At 46.5% G+C, this 19,183-nt stretch overlaps 1 protein-coding gene across 1 annotated transcript in view; it reads right to left on the bottom strand.

Moving 5' to 3' along the window:
• Positions 1-3,797: 3,797 nt before the first annotated feature.
• The window catches only part of LOC144159812 (uncharacterized), a 62,060-nt gene continuing 46,674 nt past the window's right edge, over positions 3,798-19,183 (bottom strand). The window contains exons 4-5 of the mRNA XM_077691493.1: positions 14,974-15,217; positions 3,798-3,996 (exon numbers count right to left, since the gene is read on the bottom strand). Coding sequence (XP_077547619.1) covers positions 3,798-3,996; positions 14,974-15,217 — 443 coding nt within the window. The remainder of the gene's footprint in view (positions 3,997-14,973; positions 15,218-19,183) is intronic.

Here is a 19,183-nt window from a genome sequence, read left to right on the forward strand (position 1 = left end):
CCCATTTTCAATTCCAGCCACGGAGCAGCTCGTGAAAGTCGCTATTTAAAACTTCACCCCCTTCCAAACACACCGCCCCGTGTATGGCCGCTATCTGGCATGTCCGGCAATGCGTCCAGTTTCTGGCAGCTTCTGATCATACGGTAAACATCCAACTTTCGGCCCCCAGCCTCTCGCTATTTCTCGGACGCCGTGTTCAGACATACAACGGCAGGTTCCCAGCTGTGCGATATTCACTTTATTTTCGGTGGCCGATGTCTAGAAAAAAAAAGGCGACATACGGCTCCAGACCACTTTTTCCTTCGGGAAGCGGTGTGCAGTACAGGTACGGCAAGCGAACGGTCACACAGTATTCATTTTTTTTTGTGGCAGTTGGTGTTCCAAAAGAGACTGCCCGTACTGAGGCCCCCAAGCATTCGCTTTTTACGCTGGAGTATGCTCAGCCAGAACATGGCAAGCTTCCGGCCGCACAATATCTGTGTCCTTCGGGCCACCAGTGTTATGGAGACGAGCCGAGGTATGGTGCAAGAGCATACGTTTCTCATTCGTTGAGGGATCTGTAGCAGAATAACGGCAAACAACTGGCCGCAGAGTATCCATTTTGTTTTGGCAGCCGGGGTTCAAAAGGAGATCTTCCGACGTAGGGTATTAGGTGATCCGTCTTGCCATCCGTGGTATTCGTCACAAGAACGGCAAGAGTCTGGGCGCCGAGAACCGATGCACTTCAAGGAAGTGGTGTTTGGAAGGAGTCGGGCCGATGTATGTTCGGGTTTTCCTTCGACGAGTAAAATGCCGCTAGCGGCCAGAGCTGTGCAGGGCATCTCAGATCGGCTCCGTGCTGCTACGCTTTTAATGAACACTTTTTCCAAGCAGTAATGAGTAGTACCAGGTGAACTAGCAAGGTGCAAGGACTTTCTGGACAACACCAGTTGACTTACTATGCCAACAGAAGAGTGTGTCCCGTCGACGGGTAAGCTAAGCCCCGCCAGCCTACCACGCCTCACCCCCCAGCCGCGTTGAAGCACCAGCTCGAGGCTGTTCACCCCCTCGAGCAATGCGATCATGGTAGAAACAGAGCACATTGACTCGGCAGAGATGTCTGTCCATAGATGGGCCGTGATTCGGTGAAAATTGAGCCGTCCAGATAAGCAAGCTGCCACCACGCTGGAGCTCAACCAGATACGCGTCAGACTCCCCAACAAACAGCGACAAGGGAGCGCAACAGCCCGTCGCCGGCCATTCCTGTAACAATATTACTTCGAAAAACAATGCTGCAATATTTTTTTCGTACTACGCTTAGACGAGGCTAAGCTCGTGCATCTGTAAACGCTAATTTGTTTTCTGCCCAATGTTAATTTGTCTCTTTTTTTACCGCCTGTTTATACGCCAGTGTTAATTCTCATGTGCGATGACACCTGAGATTTTTCAAAGACAAACCCTTGATTCATTCGCGGTGTTTGAAGTTAAACTCTCCTACACTTCTGGGCAAGACCAGATATTTGGTGCCCCGTTGTGGGCATCCTTTTAGCGAATGTGAAAAGCAGAGAACAAAAATTGTTTTTATGCGTGTCAATTGTCACATCAAAACAGGAGTGATAGACAGCCATTGCCACTGCTGAAAGAGAGAAAACTTGAGCACTGGTATGGTTAAAGCGCAAAGCACGGCTGGCGCTGCTTTTGAGGGGCGTGCGAAAAATGCCATTTTACCATCTATAGCTGAGGAAGTTGTCTATACATAGTTCCGGGGCCTCACATTCACTTAGGTGGTTTGACGGGCTTCAGCATTGAAACTTGCCCACAGAAATATTCATAATTTCTATTCGGGGTAGAAGGCAAGGTTTGCTCTAGGCACACTACTGCTGCTGTGCTTTTGCTATGAAAGAAATGAATAAACACTACTCTTACGCTTTTCCTTGCGGGAACACAAAGTTCGATAGAAATGCAGCCACCAAAGCATGACGTCATTCGCAACACATTTACAGTTTTAACAAAGTACAACATTAAGGAAAAATTGTTTTTGGGTAATAACTTTTGTGCACATAACTTATGAAAAGACCATCAAACCCCGATTGAAAATGAGCGTAATTGCCGGGACAGACTGACGTTCGCCGAAAGGACAGCAACAGGTAAAAACAAACGACGTTTGGTGCCCCTACGTGTTCCTTGTTCACATATGAGTGGATTGATACATGTAACCTTATTTTATACAGAGTCCGCTGTGTGTGCAACACTGTCTACTGAATTTGCCTGTAGGGAACACTAGGGCTTCGACAAAGGAGTGATGATTTCTCGATCACTTATCATCCACTGCCTACAGTGGGCTGTGGGAATTATCTGCGCTGCTGACACGTGACACTGACACTGAGACGAGGAGTAAACACAACCGGGGTGAATGTATTGATTCCTCCTTGCCTTTTTCCTTGCCTACAACCTGATTGGTCGGCTACAACAACACCGACTGCCGTGTCGTCACTTTCGCAGTTTAAACTCTTCATTCTTCATGGATTTCATTTACATTACCTTCAGAATTTTGTATGTGGGCGCCCGCGGCTTCCCTCGTGGAGGTTGGTATTGTGACGATGTTTAGGTTTGAAAGACACAAGGAGCAGTTGCCGGGACGCAGGAATGAGGGCTCGTCACACGGGTTTTGGTAGAAGGGAGGATGATTAGATTTATGACGAACGATCACAAGGACCGGATGGTAGAGAAATACAACAATGAGTAAAACAAAACCTACGTCATGAAACGTACCAAAATGAAAACAGATGACTTGGGGAAATTAGTCACAACGGAAGTAGATACCGCCACAGCCCAGCTTTGCCGGCAAAGTGGTGCCTCTGCTTCCTTCCGACGGCCATAGGTCACCTGGCCGTCCCGAAGACAAGCCCTGGAAGTGCCGCTGTGGAGCTACTTCGTCTCTGGCGTGAGCTTCTTCCTCCTCCTCTTCTTTCTTGTTCGACCTTCCATCGGTTCCTGGCTGACTTGATTGCGGTGACATCTTGCACCTAGCCTTTTTTTCTTCGGTTTTCCTTTTTGGTTTCGGGCACCATACCGCAATATCCCCCATTTTAAGAAAGTCGCTGAGGTGACACCCCACGCACTTTCTAAGTCCAGAAACCAAAAGGAAATGGTCAAGTTCAGTACTAAGTACAATCGGGAAGTTTGTGCTGCACAACACATCTAAACACTTTCACACCAAATATCCGAGAAGTGCCAACACAATTGTGCCCACTACCATCAAATTGAAAACGCCAGTCAGGTTGTAAAACACAAAAAGTATGTCCGCAGTCGAAGAGAATGTTTAATGCCAATAACAGTGCCACTTTGTCTCTGCAAGTAAGATATTAAGCTTTCTCCGTTTATTTTTCCAGCTTTGATGGCCATGAAAAGTTTCCCTACACACACACTTCTGCAGTCCCGTCACTTCCAGGTTTCGAACGTTCCTTTTTAATTTGCACAAGCGCCTGGGCTCTGAGCTGGTTTGTTCTTGTTTCTTGTAGTTTATCGCTGTATATGAATTGCTTAAAGCAAAACGGCCGTTTGTGCGACCGGAAGCTTCCGCTCGGTAAGAAGTCAAGCTCGTCCGTTTCGCCAGACGCTTTGACACTGCACTGCGGAGCGAATCTCTCGCAGGTTTACCAGGCTTGCTTTAGGGTGGACCTGCATCCGAAGCTTTCTTTTGAGGTATTTCTTTCCGCTACAGTTTCCGTTACCAGACTTGACATTTGCACTGTTACTGGCCACGGTCACCCCTCCTTTGCTGTGCTGTCGCCTATGCTTGCACGCTTTCTTAAACCCTAGCGGAAGTACCTGTTCCATGTGAGCTGTGATGGATTCACCATTGGCGCGTTCACTGGCCGCCCCTTTCCCGGGTAGTGCCGGAAGCGATGAATTTGTTTCGCTTGTGGCTCGTTCATCACCTGCTGCACCAGGAACTGCACCAGGAACTGCACCAGGAACCTCTGCACCAGGAACTGAGACGCTACTTCGTCCTTCCTTGAATAGGGCATATAGGGTTTATGAACCGAACTGCCACCATGGCGCCTTTATTCTCCTTCGTCACTTGAAAACTCCGGGAGAAGTCTCTCTTGGTCGATGTGAACTGGCCCAAAAATGCTTTGGAGACTTTCACTTTGCTTAGGGTCTGCTCCTTCATTAGAACAGGTTGCACATGCCTTCTTTCAGTGGACATCACCCAAACGTCGCTGAAGTTGTGCCACCTGCTCTTCAAGGTCAGCAAACTGCTTCTCTTGGGCTGCTTTGAGCTCCGCTGCACTTAAATCTTCTAGATGCGCTTTTACAAGGTCAGCAATCTGCTTCTCTTGTGCTTCATTGAGCTTTGCTGGCCTTTCAGTTTCTCGCTGCGCTCTGAGTTTATCGCGCTCGGCTTCGACCCATTTTCGTAGTGCTTCTCTCCGGAGCCCTAACTTCAGTCCCTCAGCTGTAAGCTTCTCCAACTCTTCGATTACCATTGTAGCGATGTCAAAATCCTGAATTCATACTTCCGGTCATGGGTTTACTCTCAAAGGTGTTAGAGGAGCCTCCTGTCGCGGACGCCACTTTATGATGATGTTAAGGTTCAAAAGACACAAGGACCAGTTGCAGAGACGCAGGAATGAAGGATCGCAACATCGGTTTTGGTAGAAGGGAGGACGATTAGATTTATGACGGACGATCACAAGGATGGGACGGTAAGTAATACAACAATGAGTAAAACAAACCGTACGTCATGAAACGTACCAAAATGAAAACAGATGACTTGGGGAAATTAGTCACAACCGAAGTAGAAATAAAGGAAGTTCCTAACACCATGGAGCCGGTGGTCGCGGCAGCGTAAACGGCGTTGAGGGAAACAGGCGATGTGCAGGGGCAAGCGTCTCAGAGGCAGCGGGGCTCGTTGATGCGGCCCGTTGTTGAAGGGGCTCTGGGGCGTACAATGTGAGCACGACGACGAAGATAATGGAGGTTGCTGGCGATGAAAATACCGCCACAGCCCAGCGTTGCCGGTGACGTGGCGCCCGGGCGTCCTTACGACGGCCGCAGGTCAAATGGCCATCCCGAAGACAGGCCCTAGAAGTGCCGCCGTGGAGCTGCTCCTCCACCTGCGTGAGCTTCTTCCTCCTTCTCTTCTTTCCTGTCCGACCTTCCCCCGACTCCGGGCTGACTTGAATGCGGCGGCATCTTTCACCCGGCCTTTTCTTCTTCGGTTTTCCTTTGTGGTTTTGGGCACCGTACCACAAGTATAATGATCAGGGCGGTGACGCTTACGCAAATCGAATGTGACGAACAGAGGTTTCGATAAGCACGGAATCGCTCAGAATATAACTGACGCCCTCAACCAGCAGAACATGAAAATTCGCTAAGCGGCTTCCGCGCAATATTAGCGCCGACGCAGACGCAGACAAGACGGAGGTTTTGAAGGATGAAGAAATTGTACAGTCAGTGGCAGGTACACAACAGGTGTCGGAAGGTGCTGGCCAACCACTGAAGCTCCTTTGGGCCCTCCAGGCCAGGTGACGGACGCCATTGACTTGATAAGGCCGTAGGGTGGGGCTCACGGAGGAACCGAGGACGTGTTGAACGCGCTTGCGAGCTATGAAACATCTATCCGCCCAATGCTAACGAAGCGCACGCAGGCGAAAATAACACGCTTTTTGTCAGGAAATAAAATCGTTTCCTCCAGAATCCCCTGGTGTTTCATTGGTATTATTTTCACGGTGGCCTTTTAGAGCATTGCTTTAATATCGGCAGGCAAACACGGAAGCTGCCGCCATTACCATGCCACGGTAGGTGCTGGAATGCGTCTTTCTTTATACGTCAATTTCTGGAATGAACTTCTTGTGCAATTACAGCACCTATTTACAAATTTCTGGGTTTAACAAAATCTTTTGCGATTCCCTGTGACTTCATTAGACAGGGTTTTAACCGTACAGCGAAGCTTTGGTGAACACGTTTGTTGCATAATATTCGCGTCAATTTTTAATTAGAACACAGAATGTGAACACACCGGGTGGTGGCCATTCATTGCGTGGTAGGAATAGAATGCCAATCCGAACTTCTTCTTCTGTGCACTGCCTGTTTTTAAAAGCGGTTACATCGCCATATTCCGTGCGCAGTGCTCTCCACGTGCCTAAGACTTGCGACCTTCACCTTATTAGTTTGTCGCTGTCCTCCTGATATCGTCATCATGGGTGCTCACCACTAAGCTGCCTCAGAAGCAACGAAGCCGCCTGCTGGTAAGTGGCGACTACTTATGTACACCGTCACAATCATCTTCGTGCAGTTTCAGCGTAATGAATTGTTAAAGGCGATATGTTGGAGGGAGAGCTACGTCTGATACTTCAGCGAGAGGCACGGGGGAGAAAAGCTATGTTGCGGGATTTTGGGGCTCGGAGCACGGTGGTCACATCAGGTGGACACATAATTTCGTGCGACAGGGGGTGGAGAGGCTCACTCATGATTTAAACCCATCAGCTGTTTCATGGCAAGGGTTTAGTGGTATATGGACGAATTTATTCGTACGTAACTGATAGGTATTTACTGTTATTTGAAGTCCTATTATGGAATGGTTAACTGTTACCTCCATTGTATTGAACGTTGGAATGAATGCAGCCTTCGTGCTCTAAATAATACTTCGAATATATTTTTCTATAGGGAAATCAAGAAAACGTATATATTACACATGTAAGAAACACCGAATGTAAGCAAGAAGGAAGTTAATTTTTTCCGCCAAAAAGTAAGCCTATTATTCAAGACCTAACGTTCAAAACAGAAACATTCGAGTTGACGGCCATCAGCTCCGGCAGATGTTTAGGAGCGTGCCTAGAGCTGACTGAAGTCGGAAAGATCACGTTGATTACCTGCCTAAAAAGATATTCAGGTGCCTTGTTTTTATACTCCGATTACAATACCTTTTACCCGTAGCCAGTGAGAAAACAGCTTTACTTTTCTTTAATTCTCCTACAGCTGGCTTACTGCCATCTGATATGGGTAACGTTGATCAGACGAATTCAGTTCAGCCCCCTTTTGCTCCATACGAAAGCCCTTAAAAGGCATTTTCGTCTGCATGTGCCTCTGTCATTCAGCTATTTCGGTCAATTCGTGCGGTACCTTTTCATGACCAGTATCGAATCTCCTCATCACATAAAAGGTGACTTTACCTTATTTCCCAACAAATGTTTATGTAGGAATGTAACACACATCCTTTGTAGAAACGTGTTAGATGGCTTGAGGTCGAGAACAAATTGGAATGATCTAACAATTGATAACGAGATGGTATCTGTGTAACATTTATCCCCGTCTTATTGAACAGGCTCAGAAAATGTCCTCGTGAAATATGTTCAAAAAGAAAGGAAAATACGGCTACCTTGAAGAGGAATTACCCCGTAAATTTCCCACTACTATGCAAATCGTCGTCATTCCTGTTGTATTTCGTGTATTTTTTTTTGTTTGCCTCACCTTTGTAATCTCAGTTAATGCGAGGACTGCCCCATTTTTATCAACATTTCCCTATGCAGCTGCGCTATCACGCATTTTGTTCTCTCTTCGTGCCGCTTATTACTGTTGCCGTGCGTATTGTGTTCCTTACACTTTTTATTTGTTTTTGTTCTTTTTATTGTGCCCTACCAGAATATGCTGCTTCCACGCGCAGTGCTGTACTACATTATTTGTAATTACGCAGCCATTTTGCGTGTTGTGATGGCCTTGGCAGGAGCAAAAAAGTTTGCTTTCATCACATCGCCTAGAATCTGACATCCGTCACTGCATGTACGAAATAACGTATTCCCTTCTATACCTACGTCGCCACTCCGCTGTGACGATTTGATGTCATGATATCTTATGGTTCAAGAACTACGCCGCCACTACGCGGTAAAATGCTGAAGAGTGGACAGCTGTGTATCAAGATTTGCCATAACGTTTTTGCGAAAAAATTGCAAAATTTACTACAAACCTTAAGAACGCCGATCGCTTTTCCCAAAATTCTCTTGTCTTTATGCAGTAGACGGTTGTACAGATTCAGTATTCCGAAGTGGCAGACATTGCTACTAATGTGGACTTTCAGGCGGGTTTTTGCCTCCTTAAGGCTAAAGTCGTTGATAAACTCCTTTATGTACCTGTAAGAAGATCAAAATACAAGAGTAAACAAAGTCCTCAGTCGGGACAGACGTAGCTCAAGCGACTGTGCTACCAGATTATAAATATAAACAAATACGCCCGTGCACTCCCTATGTATAGTTAAGGTAAAAAGCTGCGCCTGGCGGCAGCTGTTCCAAGTATGAAGTGGGCTTAGCTATTTCCAAGCCGATTCTTAAAACAAGCTTCTGGCATTAACTAACGGAAGATTAACAAATTACTTGTCCCAGTATACACTAGGTACTTAGAAACTGGAGGTAGTAAATGCAGCAATACTCAAAGTGACTAACTGAAGCAGGCGGTAAGCGCCACTACCTCCACTAGTAAACTCCCAGCGAAAGCACTGTTCTTAGCTACATGCGTTTACTAACTGGTAATGCATAACCTAGTCATAAGCACGACCTAAATCTGCTGTCTGCAACTTTCTACACCCAGCTAGTTTGTTCACCATGCACTTGCTAGTGGCAGAGCCTACGTACCGTACCGCGTGGTAGTAAGATTCATAAAGAGTTAGTAACTACGGCCTCACTATCCCTTGACGACGTTTTTTATTTAGTATGAGACGTGCATCCGGTGTTTACCATTGACACGTTGGCGCTCCACCACCTGCCCTATTTGACATATGACTTAAACAGGGATTCACGCAAGGCTTACTTCCCGCTCACTCCGCTGCAATCACCTACATTGCATTTCGCAAGAATCAGAGTTCTCTATATATGTAGGGGTTTGTATAACGGCTCCAGTGCCCAGCTGTTTTTTACTGAGAAGCGCTTTTCCACTTATACGGCCCAACGTTCAAGTGCGACAAAATATTACATAAGCGATGCGTGCACTTGGAAACTTCTATTACGTCTCCAACAACGTGCTCATTTAGTGTGGCTGTAACGCACTCGGCGACTACTGTGGCGTCCGGGCTGGACTCCAAAACATACCTCATGCACTCAAATTTCGTTTCATATCGCCTCTATAGAAATTATTACCAACGCGCTTTAGAACAACTTGCTAGAATTTTTTTTATGTGAAACATTTTCAACAACGCCAATTTTCTTTAGCGAACACGGAAACGCCAGTGAATAAAAAATCCCCTTGGTAGGCTTTTTCCAAAAATTGGTGCCTCTTAGTGACCAAGCGACCGTAGTGACAGCAACAGTACTACCGTAAAAACTACGGTAAATGCTTAGAACTTTCCGACATATGATAGAGAGCCCCGCTAATTCTACCGATTGTAATAAAATATTTAATGAACCATTCATCAAGTCGCATCCGCACCGTCTTTCACAGCCGCTTCCCACCGACGGCAGCTACGACAATCGTAATTTCCAGCTGCACTAAGCTCTTCCGGCTTGCCATACATTCTCGCTTTTCCGGTTGCAACTAGGCCGTGGTGCGTCGCCCCACAGCGATGTGGAACTGTACTCTAACCCCACGCAAGAACATAAAAGGTGCCCTTAGAAGGTTCCAAGATCCCTCGTCTTTTTCATGCGCCTCCATTGGCGCTGCTGTTTCGCTTTCACGGTGCCCAGCCTCAAACCCCGCTATATTTTTAACATTCCCTAATGAAACTGCGACTCATGGCTCAAATCGAATTTCGCTTGATTTTCGCTTGGTGGAGGGCGCATAGATGGACGCGGACGGACATTACCGTTACAGGCGAGGGAGTAAGCAGTTTGACTTTCGGGTACTAACAGACGGTCGTAGCCCAATGGGTAAGACGACCCACACTAACTCTGTCTGGTCTACCAGACACAGGCTCGAATCCTGCCGGTGCCCGGGTGATTCTTTGCTATTGTAAATGCTGTGCACACGGACGCGGACGGACATTGTGCGATCCGAGGGGCTCTGCAGCTTAAAAAATGCTCGCTGAGTGATAATATCATCAAATGTGTCAGCACCCTAACTTTGGCTCGCCCCGCTCGGCCGTGACTCATGTCGCCACCTGTCGGAGGCGCGATTCAACTGGTAGAAGCACGGCTTTGGAAACGAGTCCCGGAGTGGGCCAGTCTGTGGCCTGTTGCGACGGGTGTTCAGTTCTGGCGAAGCAGAGAATTATCGCCAAAACCGAAGAAGGCAAAAGACCGAGAAACGCTAACATTAATCGACTTCTTGATTAGGGTTTAACACGCCAGACCGCCCAATACTAACAGTGACCTCCCAAGGAGATCAAAAACGTTCAGCAAACGCTCATCCCACTACGCCCTTTGCTACTCCGGGAGCTTCACCGCAAGGCCGTCGGGTGCACGTACAATGCACGTAATTTATAGAACGAGTGCTCGTTGCTCCTTTGGGAGCTAACAACGACACCACGTAGAAAAATCAACCGAGGTCTAAGAAGGACCAGGCATAAACTTAGCCATACGAAGAACCAGTTAAGTGGGGCCTCCAGCTTTGCTGTTTCCCCAGTCTTCGTGCCACAAGTGCAAAGCGTCTCCGAATTTTTCAGCGCCCAGAATTTGTGCCCCCTTTGTAAACCTCACGCTTTTTCGGGTGTTACAGTGGTGAAGAAGAGATATAAGCATTTACCCTGAAAGCAAACTCGCCAATGCACAAAAGTCTATTTAGGTTCAGCAAGTATATTTAGATTCAGCGAGTAATTTGTCATCAAAAAAAACTATCTTGTCGGGAGAAGAACTGGTCCTTGTGAAATTTGGATAGCGGATGCACGCACAATGATGGCTCAGGGGATAACGCGGTGTGTATCTGAGCCTAAAGATATGTGTTTGATTTCCGCCGAGGCGGCCCCTTTCGAGAAGAAGGCGAAATGCAAAAAATTCCCAGGAGCTCTACACTAACGTGAAACCTGGGGGGGGGGGGGGGAACGGCGAAGCATGCATTGTATCATTGTATAAGAGTGTTCTTGGCACCATGGCGTTTTTGCCCATGGAGATGAAACCGGGGGGTAGGGGTATAGAGCTTTGCTGTAAAAGTCTCGTTTCTTTCAAGCACTAAAGATTCTACAGGATGCTGAGGAAAATAAGTGTCTCGGTGGGTTATTTTATTACGGGTTGTGTTAGTACCACTTTTCAAAAAGGCTGCGTGACTTTGCCGGTAAGCTGTGGCGTTCTGCAGCTCAGGGAGAGGCTAATGCGGCGAAGGGTTCACTCCCTTTTGATAGATTGAAGATAGACGGCAAAGTTTACACTTGGGACCAGCTTCTATACGGCCGGGTAGAAGTCACGCGTTCTGGTGCGCAGGCGCGGCATGACCCTGGTTCAGCTGCGCCTGCCCACATGACCACGCGTAGCCACGGGAAAAAATGACAATCTCTAACCAAAGTGTTCCGAGTTGTTTCGCCCAATGCGCGCAGCGTCGTGAATAAACATAGTTCAGCCGAAGATGTAACATCCTGTTATCATCCCAATGTCTGAGTAATTACCGAAACATTGTCGCATGCAGATGTGCAGGATTCGTACCCTCGACATATCAGCTTATTCTTAAAGGGAGGGAATGGAATCACGTGGTGGGGAGTAGCTATCGGCATTAAAACAATATTGCCTTCACTCTTTTGGACGGAATTTGTCATCACGGTAGTGTATTGTGCAAACAAATTTCTTGGCAAAACAACACTTCTGGGTGGCGTATACATACCACCTAATGCTTCCCACGAATATTTCAAAGTCAGTTACGACTATCTTGCAGAAAACACGAATTCCCGATGGAATATTATAGTTACAGGAGACTTCTACTTGCCAGGTATGAACTGGTCTGACTTATCCCATGATCGCGAAAGGTCCACGACAGTGTTCAACTTTCTTTTAAAGCAAATAGTTTCCGATGCTACTAGGGTTGTTGACTCGTCATCATCGCCCCTTAATTCAAGGCTCGTCCGTTAGTATTGAAAAGGGGATATTAGAATGTCATGTGTCAAGGGTACCCCCAAGTAGGGAATGAATCAAAACCCAAGAAAAGGGAAAAAGGAACAACGAAACACCAATTTGAACGGCGCGCCAAGAGCGCACAAATGAGGGAATGCCACCGCCTAAACTTTGAGGCATCATGATCAAATATGCAGCGTGCTGGTCAGCCAATAAGAAAAAATTTTCAAGTAAGCTGATGTCTCAAAGACATCCCTATTTCATATTTGCCGCACTTTCGAGGCGTTACGAGTTGTGCCGCGCATCCGCCAGATGGAGCCACGGGTCCCGCGACCGAGAGAAGACGCAGTGAAACATCCCCCTCGCGAGGGGCACGATCAAATGCAGAGCATTTCCTGGGGCGCACGACGTTAACTAGTTTGCGTTACGTTATTGTTGTTGCACTTGTGGCAACTGCTGACGAGAGAGCGCTCGTCAGCAGTAATTTGAATGAGTCAACGATATATGGCGCGTTCTTAGCGTCCCAATCTGTGTTGGCTTTGTGGCGCAGTGGATAGAGCGCCGTGTACCTTGCGTTCCGCCCGCAGGGTCGAGCGATCGAAACCGGGCGCCGGATAGTAGTGTTGCGAGCGGAGGACGCGGGGGAGAGGGCGCAGTGTGGCCGATGGGGAGCGGACTACAAGGCACACCGGGAACGGGTCACATCGTGAGTTACTGAAATGATCTGCATTTAAAACGCCGCGCCGGAAATCAGAGGTGATAAGAGCGGGGCGCACAAAGAGAAGGGAGAGGCGAGAAACCGAGGGGCAAGAAACCAGTGCCCCAAGCCACAAGCTAGAAGACCTCCTGTTTCCCATGGGACCGCACGCCATCCGACGGGAGGTCTTCCAGCACCTAGTCAACTTCCTGGTTACAACAGGACCAGCGCTGCGTTTGTAGCCATCGAGTCATGGACTAAACAAACGCGATATAGACTATCTCCCACTCTCCTAACGCTCTTCTCTTCCCCCTTCTCTCCTCCCATCCTTAGAAGCCCCAACCCCTTTCCCTGGACTGGGTCGTATGAGGGTGAACTCGCCGTTAAGTTCAACAATACCCCCAGGCCTCTTTTCTTCCCTCCTTTGTTAATAAATCACCACCGCCACCCAAGAAACCAGGAGGCGGAAGAGGCACGTGCGTTTCAAGTAACGAGCTAGGGGAACGCGGCAAGGCCATCGAACATGCCGTTCGAGCCTGAACGACAGCGGGCCGACTTCGTGCGGCACCACCATCCTGGGTGCACCACGAACCTGTGTGCTCATGGCCCCAGCGGTACCGGTCGGGCACCAGCGGCCAACGCCTAGGTTACGTCGACCTTCGCTTCGACAGCCCCGACAGGTTACGTTCGTGCCGAGGCCGCCCGCCACGCAGGACGTGGTGCTGCCTCTGCTGCCTTGTTCAAGCAGCATCTTCAACCTTTCGGGGGCCGAGGCTGTGAAACCTGGACCAACGACGGCCTCCGATGTCCATCGTGTCCGCGAGTCCTGTTTCCTTTTCCCGTAACTTGAACTGGCAATAAAATATTTATCTTAGACACCTGTGTTTCTTGTTCGAATGTGCGCTTTCCTTATATGTGTCACAATAGTAGCGCTGCAAATGCAACTCATTTCCTTCTCTTTTTCTCGAGTTTCGATTCTATGCGCTGCACGCCTCCAAGGCTAAACGAATCCTCACACAAGGCCAAGAAAACGAAGAGGAGAATACAAACAGAACGAAAAAGGCCAGGCTTGGGGAGGACTACTAGGTGGACTATATGTTCTCGGTGAGTGTGAGCATTCTTGAAGGCTGTCTTCAGAACAAAGAACACGGGTACTTTGTAGCCATTGTTATATAAAATCCAGAGAATATGTCACCAAAAGTAATGCCATGCCGTGGCCACACCCCGATTGCCACTAAGTTCCACTGCAATCGCAATCTGGTCTTCACTACCCGGCTCATAGCTTCGTCAAGAAGATGCAGCCCTGATCAGCCGTCGACACTTGTCGGAACGCTTTCGTCACTCGCGCTCTCAACTTTCTCGAAGGCGTCTCCCAGACACAGAGCACCGTTCTGCTCGTAAATATCACGAGGCTCTTGAAACATTCCCCTCCTTTTTATCACTATTCGTCAATCTTTCCTTCATGTCAGTATATTTTCCGTGGAACCCACGCTTTTGACTTTTCTTACATTTACTTTTCCTGGGTGGCTTAAATGGTTTTTCTTTAACATCTATTTGTTTCAAAACTCTGCTCTCATTTTTGACTGCTGGCTTCACATCTGATATTATGACGTATACCTAATCGACCATTTTTACTCCTACAGCTGCAGCTACCCCTCATGTAGTTTTTGTAGCATTTGGGACTGGTTTATTTAGTGGAGAAAGGCAATAAACTGCACGAAGCTCCTATCCGCGCGAAGACAACCACAAAAGTGTGCACAGTGCTTTTCCCATGTATAGTTCTGAAAAAAAAAATACTTTTCAGTCGGTTAAAAATGTACAATTCCTAAGGAATCAGAGTGCAAAAGCGCAGATAGTTGTGAGTACAATTTAGCGATGATAAAAATGCAATCGAAATTGCTGATCCTCTTGAAAATGGTGATCCTCACGGGCCGAGAGCATTGCCTTCTAAATGTGTGAATGTCGCAATAGAAGCGGTTTCTGGCAAGCTTTGAGTGTTCCTGCGAGAGGCGCTGTGGGATTCATATTGCTGTTTTATGCCTCGAGTAAAACTCAACTGAGAACTGAACCCCCGTTTCTCTTTGTTTTATTTTTATATTAGACAAAGCATTAGTATGGGAGCGCCAATGCAGGCAAAGGTAGCTGCATTTCAGTGCTATGCCGCATAAGCACGTGTTCTATTCAGCGCCCTTAAAGAAAGGGAAATGACTCAATGTTTAAACAGGACCAATGGCGAGTTGAGCTGACATACTTGCGGGAAAGATATGACATGTGGTGAACTAGTTGTTGAGCGCAACAAGCCCCACAATTCTTTCCGTTAAAACTACTCACAGGGGATCGACAGAAATGCCGTACTGCGTTCGTTGCGAGGTCATGGCCACCGCGTCGAAGCTCGACATGCGGGTTGTGGGATCTCCTATTATCTTTTCTGAGGCGCCGTCGTAGTACAGGGAATCGTAGAAAACGAAGTCGCAGACGCCGTCAGCGGGAGCCGTGACGGGGGTGGTGTCACCGTTGGGATGGTACGCCTGAATAGTGCAGATCAAGGAGGACGTCGTAGGCCGGTCCGTAACATCTGCGCGAAAGTGGCCAACGAATATGACGTGTTACGGTTCAGTTGTTAGATGCCATCGTTAACTGCGTTCCTCACAAAATTAACCGCATCAAAATGGCGAAACAAAAAGTGGTAGGCGTTGTTATCGTTTCTGCAGAGATAATCTTGCAGCTACTAGAAGCGTTTGTTCCGTGGTATTCTATTCGGTATTTTGTGAGCTCGTACCTCACGACAGAAAAATGGTAAAAAGCAAACACACATGTCACGCAGAAACGATGTCCGGGTGGTTCAAAATCGGAGCAAGGATTAAACCTCTCTGGGCTGTCCACACTTGCCCGCGCGAAACGTTTTGTATGTGGGTAGGCAAGGTGGGCTCGTGACAAGTTTAGAATGCGAAAAGACTTCGTTAATGTCTCCAATAAGCATTAAATGTTGTGTTCCTATGAAGCAAATTACCATTGTTGTATTAGGGTAATTTGTTTTATGTCGCAGTAACTCATCCCTAAACAACTGTCCTGTAAAGCGTTACACGCTTGCGTGCTACCGTAATCTAAGTCCAGTAATTATGGCGGGATTCTCTTGGGTGCTGTTATACAGTTCACAGCCAAATTCATGCATTTTTATTTATTCATCTTAACCCTAAAATTTATGATTGCACGCAGAGAGAATATCGTACAACAAATAGGCCGAACATTTTGCAAAACAACCCAAAGGGGCCCAGAAATTTGTTCTGTACAACTAGCTCAAATTCCAGCGAGGTAAACTGAAACGATTTCCGTAGATTTCCAGTGGCTGGGGCTCTCTGTAAGTAAGTGTGACTGATGTTTCTGCCGGCATCGCGTCTACTTTCATGACGGATAGGAGATGTAAAAATCCCCTGTGTCAAAATCTTAGCTGGTGTTAAACATACCTAATTGTTCTGTAAAATCTGTAGCGCCAAAATAACCCGCGCCCTGGGGTGATTTTTTTAGTGCCGATACAACAATTCTCAAAAGAAAATTCTGTATACAATTAGTAGGCTTGACTAAACTTCTGTGTATCCACACCGCTACTGCAAAACATGAAACCGTAGTGTTACCCAGCAGAAAGCAATTATTTCAAATTGGAGCAAAATAAACAAAGCAGTTCTGCCGACAGTGTGATATCGATAAAAAACTGCATTGGTTCATAGGGACACGTGGCAAAAAGTGACTGCCGCTTTGTCAACTTAAACAACTGGTGTTATGTACTGACTAAGAGGTTTCTTAAGCATCCGAAAATCTAATTTTGCCTTTTCAGCGCTATTTCAACACATTACTGCAGGAAAGGTTTGTTACAAAAAAGAATGCCCACGTCCCAAACCCTTCCAATTTCCCTGTAATCCTTTAGGACCTGGATAGTGAGACTTTTAAAAGTCACGTAATAAAAAGGCCCGAATATTTTTTTTCTTGGACGACTCATTATATCTAAAGCAGGTAAAAATATGAAGTCGTTTTTGCAGGTGAAGTAAGACATACTAATTTGTAAGTGCTGCGTTAGAACCCATTACCCTAACCGACCCCTTTTGGGTAAATCTCGAATTGGGTAAACTGTATATTTTCTTACATTTCTCGATACGTTCTCCGCTGTTTAATATATTCAGTTGGTTTTTGCTTACAAACGTCATCTACAAACGCGTCCGGAAACCGATTTCAGTATTTAGGCGTTACAAATACCTCAAATGGGTAACGTCATTTTATACCAGAAGTTGGCATCGTGAAAATGGCTAAGGTTTAATAACGACGTCTGACCGGAAGTATAAAACTATAGACATGAAATTCCGCGAGTATATATATGTAATAGTATAGAGACCTATTAAGGCTTCATTATTTTAATATAGCCAAACCAGTGCGCTAATAATGAATTGGTGTTTGGCTGCTCACTCCAAACGTCGTCTGAATGCTACCCCTCATCCGCTATTGAATTTTAGTTCCCACTACTTGCCCCCTGCCGCCAGGCAAACTCTCCCCTACCGTATCATAACTTGCATAGCGAATACAGTGGAGGTTTGTTCACATCACGGCAGTTTCTCCGTTCGCGCTGCTACTGCTAATGTCATTATATTTATTTATTTATTTATTTATTTATTTATTTATTTATTTATTTATTTATTTATTTATTTATTTATTTATTTATTTATTTATTTATTTGTGTATTTATTTATTTATTTATTTATTTATTTATTTAATTATTCATGCATGCATGCATGCATGCATGCATGCATGCCTGCATGCTGTTAGCAGTAGGCATGCTGCTACAGGGTTTGTCTTGGTATAACCGAAACTACAATGAAATTCGCGCAAACATGTACACCTATTCAAAGAACATTGCCATATACATAAAAGCACTAACGAAGTTGCATGGTTCCGCACAAGTACAATTTCAACAGAGAGGCTATGTCAGATAGACAAATTCAGACAATAAGCAAGTGTTCAACACCAGTGTGCGCAGGAACTTCTTGGCTCTCTGGGTTACAGGATAACGTGTGGAGAACGCAGGCAAAAATAAATGCCAAGATTCCAGCAATCAACACCTTAGGGCAAAAAGAAAAAAAAAACACAGTATAGAGCTAACAGTCACCGTGAAACGAAAAATGACTCGTACTGATGAACTGTGTGTGAGGCAATCACCGCCTGTTGCAGTGCATTCCAACCTTTTACTGTTCTTGAAAAAAGCAGTATTTGAGACTACTTACTCTGGCATTGACTGCAAAAAAACTGGCCACCGCTATTGCTTTTGACGGTGCGCGTGTTCCCTGGTTTTAAATACGAGAGAGTGTTGGCTCAAGGAAATCATTTTAACAAAAAAAAAGACTTTCCATTTGTTTTCTTTTTGGTCGAAAACATTCCATTTGTTTTTTTGTTTTTTTTGGTGGGAAAGATGAGGTATATGAAGTTGGTCTAGCATATCGCTAACCAAGTCAGTGCCTTCAAACTTCGAGCTAAAGCCAACCTGTTTTATTAATGGGTCCTGAAAGGCATTTTGAGTCCACTATATGAAATAGCGCAATTGCTAGCTGTGTGGTAACGTCATCTGTGCCAAGTATGACTATCGTATGTGCAGCGGAAAGTTCACACTTTCGTTGCAAAGTTTGTCTTACCTTTCCCACTCTTTCAGTGTGTTCAGACGCACGTACGGGCGCGATCAAAGCTTTACGGACCAGGCAAATGGCACTTTTAGGTTATTTCTCTTCTTATAGCAGCCCCACAAACGGTCTAATGCATGCTAGATGTCGTATAAGTACTGAAATATTCAGAACTCCCACACATAGCACTCCCGGCTGCCGTGCGGCAGAGAAACCACTCGAAATTACTCTTTTCGGGGTTCGTAAATTTGTGCCCTCGGGTGTGCGTGATCTAATCTTCGCGCATCATGACGCGAATATTCTGCTTTTGGACGACTTTTTTCTCGTATTGCCGGCGAAGCGTCGCCTCGTCAGCATCGGCGGCTGGGGTGACAGCCTTGGTTATTGACGCTTCCTTCATCATGCTTACACGCTACCGTGTTTATCTATATTTACCTTTTTAACTTATTAAACCAATTCTCGTTATGCTGCAGTCACATTACGCCGACACGACGGTGACGCAAACCCGTCGGCCGACTCCCGAGTTAGCAGACCGCGATGACCCACTACGCTGACGACGGCACAAACACGTCGGTCCATAAGATGTCCGCATAGTGTGACTTGCGCGCCAACACAATACGCGAAGAAAACGGGTCGGCTGATCCGGCTGACCAACCGTTCGTCGAGAATCGGCCGTGAAACGAAAACAGCGCCCCGAATACACTCGTGCCGTATGATTGCGGCTGTATTCTGTTACTTTCTAGAGCTTAACCAACTCTCAGAGGTACAGGAGGCCCAAACAACTCAGTAATTGCGCTAATGCGATCCGTCCTTCGGCTTCCGACTCTTTGGTTGTGTAATCTGGCGTGTTCGCTTCCCCTGAGCTGCAAACTTAATATGCGTGT

The sequence above is a fragment of the Haemaphysalis longicornis genome, unplaced genomic scaffold, assembly GCF_048455015.1.
Source record: "Haemaphysalis longicornis isolate Haplotype H1 unplaced genomic scaffold, Haemaphysalis longicornis Haplotype H1 scaffold_10, whole genome shotgun sequence".
Classification (NCBI taxonomy): Eukaryota; Metazoa; Arthropoda; class Arachnida; order Ixodida; family Ixodidae; genus Haemaphysalis; species Haemaphysalis longicornis.